Raw genomic sequence first — 16434 nt, 5'->3', positions numbered from 1 at the left:
TGTTCTTACGATAAAGGTGTATGAGGGTGTGAGATACAAAGAACACAAATCAGTGGAAACATTGCCTCAGAATAGTTTGGGTATTACCGTGCGGTCACACAGGCACAACAGAGAGAGAGAGATAGGCTAGGAGCACGCGCTGATAGTGTGCATTGCCGCACCCACATAGAAAAAAAAGGCAGTGTGCTCCATGGTTACTCTCTCAGGAGGGCGTTAGCATATCATAATCTCTTGGGCCAATAGCGTGAGTTTTCATTATTCGACTTATACAACCGACATTAAAAAATACCAGAAATCATACTGTAAAATCAAGTCCAAGACTTATCTGCGGGAGAACTTATCCGCGAGGATATATGGTATACAGTTTTATTATAAAGAGTGTGTTACTTTTTCTTCTTTTGTCTGAGAGATATTTGACTGGACAGTATTTGTCATTGGACAGCCAAACCTGATAATTTGTGTTTTATAAATATTTTTAGTCTTTCATGTACTGTAAACAACATCCATCCCCATTTACATCCTTGACCTGAGGCACCAGTGATTTGCGTTATGTACACTTGCTACTGTGCCACCTGATTTTTTTTTCCCTGTGTCAATATATCTGTAGCAGATAGCCAGATGAAAACTAAACGGACTCTTTATATGTTTCTGTTACTGGATTGCATGCAGCACACTCTTTTCTGCTTGAAAATGTGATAGTGATCAGCAAGGAGCAGCGTACCCAGTATGTTTTCCTTGTCTTACACCCAGTGCTGCTAGGATAATTCTTTAATTTCGTTGTTCCTTTGTAAAAGTGACAATGACAATAACGATCTATCTATCTATCTATCTATCTATCTATAATAATAACACAGGGATGTTTCATTCAATAAAATAAGGATTGGGACAGGTTACTCATTACTTTTAAAAGTAATCAGACTACCTAATACATGTTATTTTTAATGCAGTTACCCAGAACACCGCTTGCAAGATTATGCTGCTGAGTTTACCACTGTACATTCAGCTCATTAACTGAAATTTAGCAATTTCTTAAATATTGAGAACGATTATTTCAACCGGATGAAGGAATAATGTGATCCGCCGAGTATTTGACTCAGGAAATTTATCTTGTGGACACTTAAACCATTTTCTGTCCATGGCTGCTAGATATGTATGCAAAAATAGGCTCAGACTAGAACAACGGTTCTCAAACTGCTGCTGAAGTTGTACAGAGGGGGTGGCCGCGTCAAAAAAATGAACAAGACATCAAAATTAATTTTTTACATTATTTCAAATTTAAATTTGCAAGCATATAATCACAACGAATGCATTATAACTAAAATTAAAATAAAACATTTCTAAGGCATAGATCTAATGACTAATATGTGTCTGCTTTAAAGTACACAGCCTGTCCAGGTTTGGTTTGATATTCGAGAGAGACACTCGGAGCTCCTTTTTTATTTGAAGTTTGTTTCTATGACGAGCGGCGCTGCTGCTGCTTTTATAGTCGCGTGTTTTCAATCGAGAAATTTCGAGGCGTATCGGTATCTGACGCGAACATTCGGGTAACAGAAGATCAGGTGATACTGTGGCGCGACTGCACCACATTGGCAGTGCAGCCAATATTGCCAAATTGAGTTGAATAATTTACTGCGTATTGGGTTATTTTCATGATACAACTAACAGCGGGATAATATTTGTCGGACGAAAACACATTCGTCTTGCGCAGATTGACTTCATCAGTGTCCTCGTTTACCAGATTTTTAAATATTAAAACATATTTAATCATTTCTTTACATAAAAAAGTAATTAAATAAGAATAAATAATTTATTCATTGTTTTTGGAATTAGAATTACTACCAAAACCACACAAGGCATTGTTATTAAAGCACTTTAAAAAACTAAATGGCAAAGATTTCATCGAAGTTAGCTGAACACATGCAAATGTTATGAAAGTAAAATGATAGGATACCGCGACACCGCACCAGTAGGCCTACCATACCTTTGTTAGTTGTATCATGGGTTATTCTCATCTATCTTATATTATGCAGGGGACGCAGAATTATTCCAGGTAGAAAAAGGGGTTCCAAATACTAAAGTTAGAGAACCGCTGGACTAGGAAATCCTTACGTGTAACCTGGTTGAGTTTAAATGGTCAAATAACTAGGTTACTCACAGAGAAATTATTTTGCATTAACCCGATTTCTCAGACACCTGTAGTGTACAAGACTTTTGGCATCAGTTTCAGTGGCGTAGCTCGAGTTCGTGCCACTTGGGGTGGGGTGGTGCTTCAATTTGCCGCCTGCCAACATATCTGAATATGTTAACCTATTTAAATAGAAAATTAAAATGACATATAGAGAAAAATTAAGATAAAGTTTGCATAGATTTATTCACATACAGTGGAACCTCGGGTCACAACCATAATTTGTTCCAAAACTCTGGTCGTAACCCTATTTGGTTATGAACCAAAGTAATTTTCCGCATAGGATTGTATGTAAATACAAGTAATCCGTTCCAGACCGTACGAACTGTATGTAAATATATTTTCTTTAAAGATTTTTAAGCACAAAAATAGTTAATTATACCATAGAATGCACAGTATAATAGTAAACTAAACGTAAAAACATTGAATAACACTGAGACAAACACCCAGGCTCCCTGCTCAGCAGCTTCTCTCTCGCGGTCTCTCTCGTGCGCGGGCTTGCTCGCTCACGCGCACTCTCTCTCTCTCGCACCGGCTTTCTCCTCTGCTTCCTGCCTTCTGTTCTCTTCTTATTCCCTTTAGCCGACTCGCGCTTCTATTTATGAAGAGGACGTGGTAGTCGTGGCAATCAGCAGCTCCTGGGAACAGTTAAGGATGCGGACCGCTTCTCACCTGTGCACTTAGGTGAGAAATGCCCACATCACAAACTCCTCAGGAACCGCTTTGGCCACACACCACCACGCCCCCTTGCTAAGCCACGAGTGCGGTGATTATTTATTAAAACTGGCCTTTTTGACAGAAGCTGTGGACCCGCTATACCACAGGAGGAAGCTGGGTTGAGAGGAGGTTACAGTTTTGAGGGAGAGTCCCTCTGCAGGATGCACCGAGAACAATGTACAGTACAGGGAGAGACTGAACACGTGCAGAAATCATCAGCGCGTATGAACCGGAAGGGAAAACGGCTTGTTCATCAGCTGAGTGTGTGGTCATGAACAGATGCAAAAGTTTGGTGAACTTTTTGGTCGTAACCCGATTTGCACGTGTTCAGAGACATTTGTGAACTGAGGTTCCACTGTATAGAGAAACAGATATATCAGTCAGTTAGTCATTTTCCAACCCACTATATCCTAACACAGGGTCACGGGGTCTGCTGGAGCCAATCCCAGCTAACACAGGGCAGAAGGCAGGAACAAATCCCGGGCAGGGTGCCAACCCACCACAGCAGCTATATTATTTCACATATAATTATTTATAAGCACCAACTAGAAAAGAATATAGTATATCATATATGAGTGTTTGTTACATTACTTAATATCAATACATTGGTTCTATAAAAATGACAGTGGGTATGTGTACAATTATTACTTTAGACTTTGTTAAAGACTGGTTTACCACAGCCCATTGATGGAAAACTTAGGTATGGAATGTTAGTGGATGGACAGATGTGTGTGATACTGTACTGTGTCATTGCATCTCATCTCATTCTCAAGTCCACTTAATCCAATTTGGACACAGGAGGGGGAAGATATCGTGTCATAGCAGCAGTGACCAGCATGAGTGACTAACCATCTCTAGACAGGATTTTATATGAGAATGATCCATCAATGCATCCACTGAACAGTGTCATTTCCAGGCAGAGGAGTAGCTTCAGTGACAGACTTTTGTCACTGTCCTGCTCCACTGACAGACTGAGGAGATCGTTCCTCCCCCACACTATGCGACTCTTCAATTCCACCCGGGGGAGTAAATGCTAACATTAATTTTATTTTAATTTTTTTCATTTTTATTACTATTTAATTTAATATTGTTTCTTTGTATCAGTATACTGCTGCTGGATTATGTGAATTTCCCCTTGGGATTAATAAAGTATCTATCTATCTATCTATCTATCTATCTATCAATGAACACTGCCAGAATGTTGTAATGTGAATTTCCCCTTGGGATTAATGAATCCAGTCTCTCCCTGTGCATTCCCTGTTTAGAGAGAGAGAGAGAGAGAGAGAGACAGACACACACACACACACGAGAGAGAGAGACACACTCACGAGGGAGACACACTCACGAGGGAGACACACACACACACGCACGCGCGAGAGAGAGAGAGAGAGACACACACTCACGAGGGAGACACACACACACACACACACACGCGAGAGAGAGAGAGAGACACACACTCACGAGGGAGACACACACACACACGAGAGAGAGAGACACACTCACGAGGGAGACACACACACACACACACGAGAGAGAGAGCGAGTGGGATGGACGCATAAGGCTGAGAAGGCAGTTAAAGAATGCACTGGGCTTGTTTTTAAAGAGTCAGATCCGAGCATTATTTTAACCTTGTTGTATTTAATGAAGACATTTTTCTATTGGATTTTAACCTCCACTTCATTTCTGTTTACAACGATCGGTTTGTAGCGTGAATTGTTGCAATGTTACTTTTCTTGGTGGTTTATTAAATTACGGATTTTTCAAATGTTCATTTTTTTCCCTGTGCGTAGAACTCATTAAAAAAAGTGTTTTTAGCGAGAGATTCGTAGCTCTACAGCGCAAACTCTTGCAGTGTCAGTTTTTTTCTGTTCAAGGTTTTCTCATTGTTATTCAATGTTTTTACATATAGTTTACTATTACGGGTTACGACCAGAGTTTTGGAATGAATTATAGTCGTGAACCGAGGTTCCGCTGTATGTTCAGCTCCTGTGTAATTTCCACCTAAGAAAGCAAAGTCCATGGCCTATTGAGGATCTTTCAGCTGAGGAACATCCATTCTGTCATCTGCAATGACATTTTTCACCTCTGTTCTCAACATAAAAAAAATCTCTTCAGGATATTTCCCCTGTTGAGCCAGCGCACCTCAGTAAAGTAAAGTACATCACCATAAGTTGACTTAATTTCTCCTGAAAAGGCTCTGAACTGGCGATGCTGTAAACTCCTTGCCCTGATATAATTAATACATCTCAGAACAACAGACATGACATGTTCAGATTTTAAGCATTTGCTGCACAGTGCTTGCTGATGAATAATGCAGTGTAAAACTACTGCTTGATCAGCTTTTTCATCTACTTATTTTTTTTGAACCATCACTACCAGTCAATTTTGTTTGCCTGTCATCTGTGGTGATGCCTACCAGTTTGTTCCATGGCAAACCAGCACGCTTAATGGTGTCACACAGAAGCTGATATATATCATTGCCTGTGGTACGGCCGTGCATCGGACATAAACTTACCAATTCTTTAGTCGCATCAAGGAGGGAATTAACACCCCTAATGAAAATCACAAGTTGAGCAGTGTCAGTTTTGTCTGTGATTTCGTCAAGTGCCACTGAGTATGCAGTATGCAGTAAATGTCATTTGATAAGTCGCCTATTCGCTCTGCCAATATGTTTGCTGATAAAGAGATATTTTTGAACAAGCCCGTCTTTTCTGGACACAATATTTCACCAACTTTTAACATACAGTCTTTAAGAAACTACCCTTTGGTGAATTGTCTCTACATTTATAATGGCTAACACAGTACAACACCCTAGTACTATTGACAACCAAGGAAATGAATTCCAAAACAAATGAACTTTTATCAAAAACTGTACATTTTTACCAAATGACAGAACTGAAAGATTTATGTTAGTTTAAATTTTTTTAAAATTGAAAATTATTTTTAAATTAGTTTGGATTTAAATGAGTATACAAAGAAAGTATGCAAAAATAGTTAAATAAATTTACTGTTCGTGGGCCAGATTGCATTATTTTGTTGACGTCATATACGGTCCGGTGGGAAGGACAGAAATGGCCCATGGGCCAGGAGTTTGAGACCCCTGATGTAGGGTGTAGCAGATTTCACAAATATACAGTATAAGGTAAGGAGAGTCAGAAAGTTCAGTCCAATACTATGTGGTGACTAAAAGATGGTGGTCTTTAGCATTTACATGTCCAAAGATGGCTGTCACAGTGAAACTAAACTTTTTCTTCTTTTGTTACAGATTATAAAATTTTTTCCAAGTAGTACAGGATCACCCCCACCTTACGTCAACTGCTCTATGTTGGTAAGTAAGACCATATGATATTATTTGAGCAGTGTGTGCCTGCAACTGCAACAGACATTGAAGAAACTGTTTTGGGAATTATGGTAAGACCTGTCTGACAAATCTTTAGATGACAATTTTTCTTGTCTTGATACATACTGGTATACCATCCAGCAGCCTAGCCCATCAGAGATGCATAATTAATACCCATTCCAAAAATGGTTGATAGAAATCTCATTGAAATCTAAAATTACTTTAAATAATATCTATCTACTCTATATATATCAAGAACTTAAGTCCCACGAGACGAGACTTAACCAAGAGTGCCAAGAGATTTAACTACGCCTGGGGCCAGAAATAAAAGACAAAGAGTAGAACAGCTGCTGTACAGGCTTTTAAATGTTCGAAGTGCCGTGTGAGATGCAGATCACGCGCCACCGCAGCAGCAGCAAGCCAGCTGCTGATTGAGCAAAGAGGAGGTAAAAAAAAACTAATTGTTTCCCATTGTATTACCATTTAAAAGGGGTTTCGGAGGTGCGTTCAGCCCTTTTCACAATGCGGATGCGAACACACGAAGTGGTTGGCGCATAGTGCAGGCCGGGGGAGTTGGCGAGCGAAGCAAGCCCCCTAGTATATATGTTACGGCCAAAACCCGAAATCGGCCAAAGCGGGAAGTGTCTGACCAAATCGGGAAATGGCCAATTTCGCTGTAAATTGACCAGCCAATGTCCGATCTTTTCCTTGATTTCAGGATTTGGCCAGCCAGTTTGCGAAATAGCATGGGGCGATCAGCCAAAGTCGGAAGAAAAAAGGCATGAGCAGCGATTTGTTGCACGTTTAGTATTGTAATTGCATTGAGTGTAGCCTTGGCAGCTCTTGTTTAGAAAGTGGACGCCACTTGGTTGTTTCACAATAATTAAGATTAGGTATACAAATATGTTTCACATTTCTGTTATCTTTTTAGGCCTAAAATAGTGACTTAACATCAGGGACCTATTTTATTGACCATAAAATTAGTGTTTGGGCAAGAGGATGGCTGTCTTAAGTGGTGTCCGCTTTCTGTACAAGACCCACGGACAGTCTTGCATCAGCACATCGAATTTTGGCCAGGGAGTTCTTGCCACTTCGTGAAATGGTCGGCAAAAGTAGCATATATGCTGGTCATTTCTAGTAATTCGGACTTTGGCCACACCTCTCGGCCAAAATGAGAAATGGCCGGCCAATTCGGGAACTGGTTGAACTTCGGGTTTTGGCCATAACACACACACACACACACATATATATATATATATATATATACACACACATGTGTAAACCTTCTGTTACAGGTATGTGTTGTACCCAGAGATGATTGCTGAATTTTCCTCATTTATTAAATGTGTGGCTGGGGCATGAGAACACCCAGAAAAATTTGGTGTCTATAATAAAACGCATTTCAGAATTTCAACACTATAATTCTTTGCATTTATATAGCGCTTTTCTCACTACTCAAAGCGCTCAGCAGTTGTAGGTTAAGGGCCTTGCTCAAGGGCCCAACAGAGCAGAGTCCCTTTTGGCATTTATGGGATTCGAACCGGCAACCTTCCAATTTCCAGTGCAGATCCCTGACCATGACATTTTGTTAAATGATGATGCCTTGCATTTATTATTTGAACACTGTCATCTATAGGCTGCTATGGGCTGTTATATTTATTTATTTTTTTTTAAACAGAGAGGAGATCCTAAAAATCTGCATAATATTGAATACTTTCCTCCAAATGGCACTTTTGATTTGCATTACTTCCCTTACTATGGAAAAATAGCCCAGGTAAGTTTGAAACATTTTTCTTTTTCCAAGCTACTAAACTCTCTCATTGAGGGAAAGGTCAGATTATTTTAGGTGGTCCATGGAGGGTCACAGCAGGTGCAAATCTCTTAATTAGAGCTTCCTTTATATGTCATATTGAACTTGATGTTTAATGTTTTTCTTTTATTCCTACAGCCCTCATACATGAACCCACTCGTGGCGGTGAAATTCAACAGCCTTGAGAAAAATAAATTGCTCAAGATTGAGTGCAGAGTGGTAGCAGATAAAATCAGTGCTGACAACATTCATGACCCGTATGAGGGGAAGGTAGAATTCGAGATCGAGATTAAAAATGGTACTGCTGTGAACAAGTGAAAATCTGCATGTTCAAAAGCAAAACATTCAGAAGAAAAGAGTAGCAAGGACTCAAAACATAGCAACCATGATGACAATAGACTGAAACTCTGAGGGCCCATGTGGCAGTCTCTGTATTTCTGAACAATCCTTTACTATATGTGTAGCATAAAACTTGCATGTAATATTAGGTACGACTCTGTGAGGGTCGGCATGAATTTTCTTTTGTTTCGTAACAAGATTGCAGTATACAGTGTGTGTGGGCTCATCAGTGGTACAAGAAATAAAATTGGTGGTCCTACAAATTGTATTTCCTGTAGATAGACTATAGCATAAATAGTACTGTCATGTCATCATACCTGCCCTCACTGGTTTATGTAGTTTCTGCAATACGTGTGCTGGTGCCTGATAAAATAAATACAAACTGGCCAAACAACAATAGCAGTATGATATGCATAGCATGCATTTTGAAAGTGTTTGGAACTAAATGAAAATGAAACAGCACTGTTCTTTCATTACAAACTCTTATTATTTGTCTGTGGGATTATGGTGATAGAAAAGTGCAGCCACAGATTCCCCTTCAGAATCAACCTATAAATGAATAATTGAGTTTAGATCCAATGGTTACGACAACTGTGGTATGTTGTTTACAACTTTGTCATGTTCCTTTAAATTGTTCCTTAACCACTCATTACCATTGTCATCCTACAAGTCTCCACCAACTTCAGAACAGAAATACGTGACAACATGAAGAACAAGATCGCTCAGAACTGCATTTAACGCCATTGTCCTTTACATTCTAAGAGAATCACTGGATATAAAATAATACAGCAACTACAACTCTTCGAAAACAGATATTGGGCTTTGAGCTTAAAATTTTGTTGCTAGTTTAAAAAGCTTAATTTCAATGCTGCCAACAATTAATCTCTGTTATTGATAATAACTGATGAGGAAAATTGTTATCAAACAGTTGTCTTGTTATGTATAACATACAGTACATCACCTTACTGAGCAACAGTAAAGTTAATCACATTTTGAGATATAGACTGGGAAAGAGCAAGGAACTCAAAAATGTGGTGTCATTTCAACTTCACATTTGGTAAAAACATCCATCTTGCAAAACTTTAAAAAAAATAACATAAAAATAAAAGAGCTCACTCAGTATGGGAAAAACCTCATGACATGGAAGGCAGCTGAAAAGGTAACGGAGACATCTCTGGCTCTGTCACAGCAGCACTTGCAGCAACAACAACATTTATTTATATAGCATGTTTTCAAATAAATGATGTAGCTCAAAGTGCTTTACAGGATGAAAAAAGAGAAAAAAATACAAAATATAAAAAATAAAATTAGGCAATACTAATTAACATAGAATAAAAGTAAGGTCCAATGGCCGGGGAGGACAGAAAAAACAAAAACAAACTCCAGATGCCGGAGAAAAACAAAATCTGCAGGGGTTCCAAGGCCATGAGACCACCCAGTCCCCTTTAGGTGTTCTACCTAACATAAATGACCTCAATCAGTCCTCATGGTTTTCAGGCTTCACATGGAAGAACTTGATGAGGACGGTCATGTGGAGCTCTGGCCTTCAGTCCATCAATGCAAGGACAGCATGGTGCTTTGATTGGGTGGTGAGGGCACAGATCACTTCCTTCTGTTTCTTCTTGTAGAACCTCAGTCATCATTAATATGCCAAAATTCTTTTGAAGACAATAATAATATTGATGGTTGGTACTGCCCTCCTGTATAGAAAAAGGAGGCTTGAAGTGAACAATGTTCAGTTCATCAACTGCCCTCCTGTATAGAAAAAGGAGGCTTGAAGTGAACAATGTTCAGTTCATCTAGTAGATAAAATAAAACTGCATAATCTGAGCAACTTTGATTGATGCTTATAAACAGGTTGAGCCTTAAAACGTGTTAAGATGGACTTCACATTTACTAACAAATCTTATTCCTCTGCACTCTTGGGCAAGTGTAATTCTAGAGTGTATTTGTACTGTTGTTGTGAAGACGACAGATATTTTATTAATCCCAAGGGGAAATTCACATACTCCAGCAGCAGCATACTGATAAAGAACAATATTAAATTAAAAAGTGATAAAAAATGCAGGTAAAACAGACAATAATTTTGTACAATGTTAATGTTTAACCCCCCGGGTGGAATTGAAGAGTCGCATAGTGTTGGGGAGGAACGATCTCCTCAGTCTGTCAGTGAAGCAGGATGGTGACAGCAGTCTGTTCCTGAAGCTGCTCCTCTGTCTGGAGATGATACTGTTCAGTGGATTCTCCATGATTGACAGGAGCTTACTCAGCACCCGTTGCTCCGCCAAAAATGTTAAACTGTCCAGCTCCGTGCCTACAATAGAGCCTGCCTTCCTCACCAGTTTGTCCAGGTGTGAAACATCCCTCTTCTTTATGCTGCCTCCCCAGCACACCACCGTGTAGAAGAGGGTACTCGCCACAACAGTCTGATAGAACATCCGCAGCATCTTATTGCAGATGTTGAAGTCGCCAGCCTGCTAAAAGAAGAGCACTGTGCAAGGAATATAACATACACTTTGTAATGAAACTGCTTGCACTTTTGCACAAATGTTCCATTTGGTAAAGCTCCAATTATTGACAACAATAATGAACTATTACGATTAGAACTAAAAGCATCAGTTGCAGCCCAACACTGAACTCACATTAATGGACACATTCAATGCTTTGAAGTGAAGGAGTGAATCATAATGTGTAATAAGTTACACATATAATTATATACACCAATTGGCCAGATCATTAAAATCACCTGACTTGTATTGCATACTGCAAGTCCCCCTCATGACTTGTAGAGGCCTGGACTCCACAAGACCTCTGAAGATGCCCTGTGGTATCTGGCACCAAGACGTTAGCAGATCCTTTCCAAGTCCTGCGAGTTGGGCCTCCATGGATTGTACTTGTTTTTCCAGCACATCCTACAGCTGCTTGATTGGACTTGGGAATTTCAGCACCTTGAACTCTTTTTTACATTCATCACAGTATTCCTGAATATTTTTTGCAGTGCGACAGCCTGCTTGACCCTGCTGAAAGAGGCCGCTGACTCGAAGGAATACCACTGCGTGTAGTATGCAACAATTATGAGTAGGTGGTACAAGTCAAAGTAACATCCACACAAATGTTAGCACCCAAAGTATCCCATCAGAACATGGCACAAAGCATTATGCTGCAGCCACCACCTTGCCTTCTTCCCACAGTGGATCCTGCTGCTACCTCTTCACCAGGTAAATGATGAACACACACAGCCATTCACATGATCTAAAAGAAAACCTCATTCATCAGTCCAGGCCACCACCTTCCATTGCTCATAAGTACTTTTGGCAGTGGACAGGACAAATATTGGTCTGTGGCTACGTAGACCCTTATGCAGCAATCTGTGATGCACTGTGTGCTCTGACACCTTTCTCTCATGGCCGGCGTTCAAGTTTTTTTCTGCAGTTTGTGCTATAAGACCAAATGGGCTACTCTTTGCCCCGCACACTCATCGATGACAATTAGACACCCATTACCCTTTAATCACTTTTGGTAAGTACTAACCACTGTGTACCTGAAACGTTTCACACAACTTGCCATTTTGGAGATGCTCTGCCCCAATCATTTAGCCATCACCATTCGGCCCATGTCAAAGTTGCTCAGATCCTTAACAGTTGCCCCCTTTTTTTTCTGCTTCCAATGCAGAACCTTCAAGAAGTGACAGTTAACTTGCTCCTTAATATATCTCACCCCTTGACAGGTGCCATTGCAAACAGATAATCAATGTCATTCACTTCATCTGTCCGTGGTTTAATTATCAACCATGGCAGACATTGAATAAAACTATTTGAAATTGGATGAGTGGCAAAAGTAAATCCGGCAGATGTTTCTACACAGTGACTTCGAATACAAGAAGCCTCTGACTCTAAGGAATACCACTTCCATTTCACACTAACATTTCATACAAGATCAGATGTTGTCGGTCATTTGAAGATATTCTTCTGAACAGTCAACTAATGCTGTTACCATTAATATTAAGGTGGACACCCTCTCTCCACCATTCAGGACATTCCCAAAAAAATTCCAACTGTTCACACTTCCTTCCACTACTGTGGGCAGAAGACAAAATCAAATTGCCTACTTAACTAGCAAAATGCAATAAAGTACCAAGATTTCAAACACCAACCTCTGACCCACACTGAACCATGACAGTGTGAAGGAAATTACAGGATCTTGAGTATGAGTTGATGCTCATTGTATCATGATGCCACCTACTTTCATTGTAACCCTTAATTGCGGAGATGTCTCCTTTATGTTGTCAGTTACCCGAAATAAAATTGGCGGAGTCATGAGTGAGACAGTTAATAGAGGCTGTGTTTAAGTTTTGCCCAAGGTACATGATGCATCACAACGAGAAAAAAAGGACTGTTGGAGATTGGGCGAGAAGTTTGTACTTATGGTGCAATGTAAGTGTTGGCTCACATACCTGAAACACTACACTCACAGTTTCACCTTTTTTGTTTTTAAAATGGATAACTGTATACAAGTAAAAAGTGCAGAAACCAAAGTACAGGGAAAATATTGTAATTGTCCAAAAAGTCAGCCTAGAGATTTTGATGAATCTCAATGTTTTAGACCTCACCGAGTCCAATTTACTTTCTCGTAGGGAAAGTACTGTAATCACCCAAAAATACTATTTCCAGATTTTCATGAATCTTGATGTTTTAGACCTTCCCGAATCTGAAAATACAATTTTTGTAATTACGCCTTTCTGTGTGTGTATGTAAACACGATTAATTGAGTACTTAAGGGTAAATTTCACACAATGAAGTATTCCTTTACACAAAGCACTTTTTACACGGAGCACTTTCTTTACACAGAGCATATGAGCTACCAAGTAGTGTGGTAGACAGTAAGACTTTAGGGCCTTTCACAGCTAGACTTGATGTGTTTTTAGAAGAATTAAGTGGACAGAACTGGTGAACATTGTTGAGCTGAATGGCCTGTTCCCTTGTCTAGATTGTTTTAATGTTCTAATTTGTTTCCACAAGAAATCTTCCCAAACAGGACATGAACATCGTAGTTGTACAGGTATGCGACTTCAGCACACATTTCTTCTGCACACAATTCTTGTAAACCACTTTGCATGAGGTTACAGGAGCCCTGAAATGCAAGAAGTGCCCTAAATCACGTCAAAATTTTGTTAAAGTAAAACAGATTGTAGATACATCATCATTAAAAAAAAAATGACTGGATTGGTCTCAAACAGTCACCTTAAACTTGGACAAGCCAGTTTACACTGGAGTCATTACAGTACGGCTGACACTAGCAGTCTGGAGGAATGAAGAAGCAATGTATTGCCACTGCAATTAAGGAAGAAAACAAATCAGACACCTGCTTTTACCATATTATAAGCACACTGTGACAAAAACATACTGTAGTAACCTACTATATCCATTTCCCCAAAAATACTGGAAATAATAAAATTAAAATTCCTTAGAAATCAGTATCAATATGCTGCTGCTGGAGTATGTGAATTTCCACCTTGGGATTATTAAAGTATCTATCTATCTATCTATCTATCCATCAAATCCCCACTCACATAAGGACATCAGCAGCCTTTTTGTTTGAGGTCGCCAACAGTGGAAGGAAATTTTGCAGCAGACCTGTATTTGTAAGCCAAACAAGACTGAATATCATCTTGTCATGTTCATCTAAAAGGGACACATGCCAAGGGTAAAAGAAAAAAAAAATAAAATCAAACAATGGAACAATTGTTTGCACAAAACAAACTACACTTAGGTTGATTTTACACAGAATGATTCCAAAGTAAAACTTTGCATAAATTTGCTGGGGTATGTCACATTTATCAACAAAACTAAAATAAGGATTTGATTACTCTATGCTCTCTAAAGAACAGGGATACACTTAAATATGAAGCAGTTGGGCATTTTCCTCAAAAGCCAATAAACATCCAAAAGCTAAGAACAGAGCTTGTATTAACATCAAGTTTTAATGGTGTGGTGTAATGAATCTCAACATCTTACAAAACCACATGTTCAGTTAAACGGGATTATTTAAAAAAAAGCAGACAAGTGGACAAGGACTGAAGTGCTGGAAAAGGATGAGGTCACCTGCACTAGATGCTTGAAACTAAAAATACACCATGGCTTGTCTTCAAAATTGTGAATCTTACATGCAACTAATTTTATAGTTTGTAATTTTAAACACAATATACTTTGAGTGGGGACATTTGAAAAACTCATTTGTTCTGTAACTGCTGGATCCAGAAATTGATACCTCTTCAAGATAAAGAGAAATGAGAAAATACTCCCTGCATTACTGCGTTTGCTGATGATCACAGAACTTAAATTCTTAACGTAAAAGACGGCCAACAAGTACACTGGAGATAATCAAGAGCACTTTATGATAAACTGATTTAGTCCAGCTCTATTCTTGTTGATATATTATTGATGAAGAAAAACTAGGCATTGATAGGTAATAGGTTATTGAAAGATATGAGAAGAGGTGTTACAATAAAATTTATCAGTTGATAACTAACAAAATTGACCACAATGGCATTCAGGAACATTTTCTTCTCAGCACAAATGCATAAAAATGACTGGAACAATTTTTCCTGGAGATAAAGCAGCCAATTATTCCTAAAACACAATAAATTAGTCTGAGATGAGACAACAGCACCTTGTGAAAAATGCCCATGCGCTGTTTATTAAGAAAACTAACAGTGCCAAGTTAACAGTTGAGATATGTCCCTTCATACTCTTGATTACAGAAAAACTTTACTGTTTGGCCCCCACACACACACAGTTTATATACATTCATACATACATACACACAGATATTTTATGCACACAATCCCACACATGCACACATATATACACAACCACTTTCACACGCACACACACACACACACACACACACAAGTGAGTACAGCTAATGGGGCTGCAGTTCTTATGTAGATTACCGCTGAAAGCAATATTTTCATTCTTTTAATATATAAAAACTACTTGCTCTGAAACAGTATTATAAAAAGTATTGACAAATCTAAATTACAAAACTGTTAAAACATTCTCTATATTTAATTTCATATTTCAAATTATATTAGATTACAGAAAGATACTTATGTTCAGTTCATTTTATTTTAAAAGGAGAGTTCTGTAGGTATGTAAACACAATAAAATTCATTTCCAATGTTTACTGCCTGTGAGAAATCAGGCACCTTCTACAATCCTAATCATTTTAACCTTTCCACAAATTGCCAAACATAGCTGCCTAGACAATGGCAGTAAACTTTATATAAAAACCACTCACACAAGATAAAACAGAAAAACCTGCTGTTTTCAACTGTACAAATATGTACTTATCAAAAATCAGTCCATACACATCATTGGTTTTCTTTAGAGTAAAATAAAAAAGGGGATTAAAAAAGTAACAAAATTAACAGTTTATTAAATTATTTCAGAAAGTAGGCAGATCAGCTATCATCTTTTGGTTTCATTCGACATTACCATAATGTCACCAGTTCATTTTTGCCTCTTTGTCAATAATATTTGTTTATTTTCAAGATCACTATTTTATACCAAGACTGTAATATGTTTCCTTGATTTTCAAAGGAATACCTTATTTTGTTTCCATATTGAAGGAAGAAAAATATAGAGAGCTCATAAGATTTTACATTTTACACTCTTCTCAAAAATAAGAAAAAACTCACATATCCACACTAACATGAACAAATGCTAAATCAGCTTCCTTCTCTTTGCTAACTGATTAGTACGAGTCTTGGCCCAACCTGCACAAACAGGGCGTGATCTAGAGAGAATGCATTCAGAATAAAACGTGTTTCCTGCAAGCAAGCCTAAATCAAGGCCACTGAATGTTAATCTTCATCATCATTCTCATCATAATCATCATCGTCATCGTCGTCATCCTCCTCCATGTAAGAAACTGGTGTCTCAACTCTAGATCCACTATAATGTGATCCATTTGAACTGGATGCCAAAGTACCATCTGCGCCGTTGTCGCTACAAACACAATTGAGAGAAAATTAAAATTTTG

The 16434-nt window shown here is 38.6% G+C and overlaps 2 protein-coding genes across 7 annotated transcripts in view; one reads left to right on the top strand and one right to left on the bottom strand.

Moving 5' to 3' along the window:
* The window catches only part of LOC120524415 (potassium-transporting ATPase subunit beta-like), a 38446-nt gene extending 30076 nt beyond the window's left edge, over positions 1-8370 (top strand). Inside the window, exons 5-7 of the mRNA XM_039746271.1 lie at positions 6168-6230; positions 7921-8016; positions 8191-8370. Of these exons, the coding sequence (XP_039602205.1) occupies positions 6168-6230; positions 7921-8016; positions 8191-8370 (339 nt within the window). The remainder of the gene's footprint in view (positions 1-6167; positions 6231-7920; positions 8017-8190) is intronic.
* Positions 8371-15059: 6689 nt separating this feature from the next.
* The window catches only part of tfdp1b (transcription factor Dp-1, b), a 96265-nt gene continuing 94890 nt past the window's right edge, over positions 15060-16434 (bottom strand). For all 6 annotated transcript variants that reach the window (XM_039744658.1, XM_039744662.1, XM_039744660.1 and 3 more), the window contains exon 12: positions 15060-16400. In XM_039744658.1, the coding sequence (XP_039600592.1) occupies positions 16256-16400 (145 nt within the window). In that variant the 3' untranslated portion in view covers positions 15060-16255. The remainder of the gene's footprint in view (positions 16401-16434) is intronic.

This window comes from Polypterus senegalus, chromosome 2, assembly GCF_016835505.1.
Source record: "Polypterus senegalus isolate Bchr_013 chromosome 2, ASM1683550v1, whole genome shotgun sequence".
Taxonomy (NCBI): Eukaryota; Metazoa; Chordata; class Cladistia; order Polypteriformes; family Polypteridae; genus Polypterus; species Polypterus senegalus.
The sequence above is the reverse complement of the archived record's forward strand: the minus strand, read 5'-3'. Positions and strand labels throughout refer to the sequence as shown.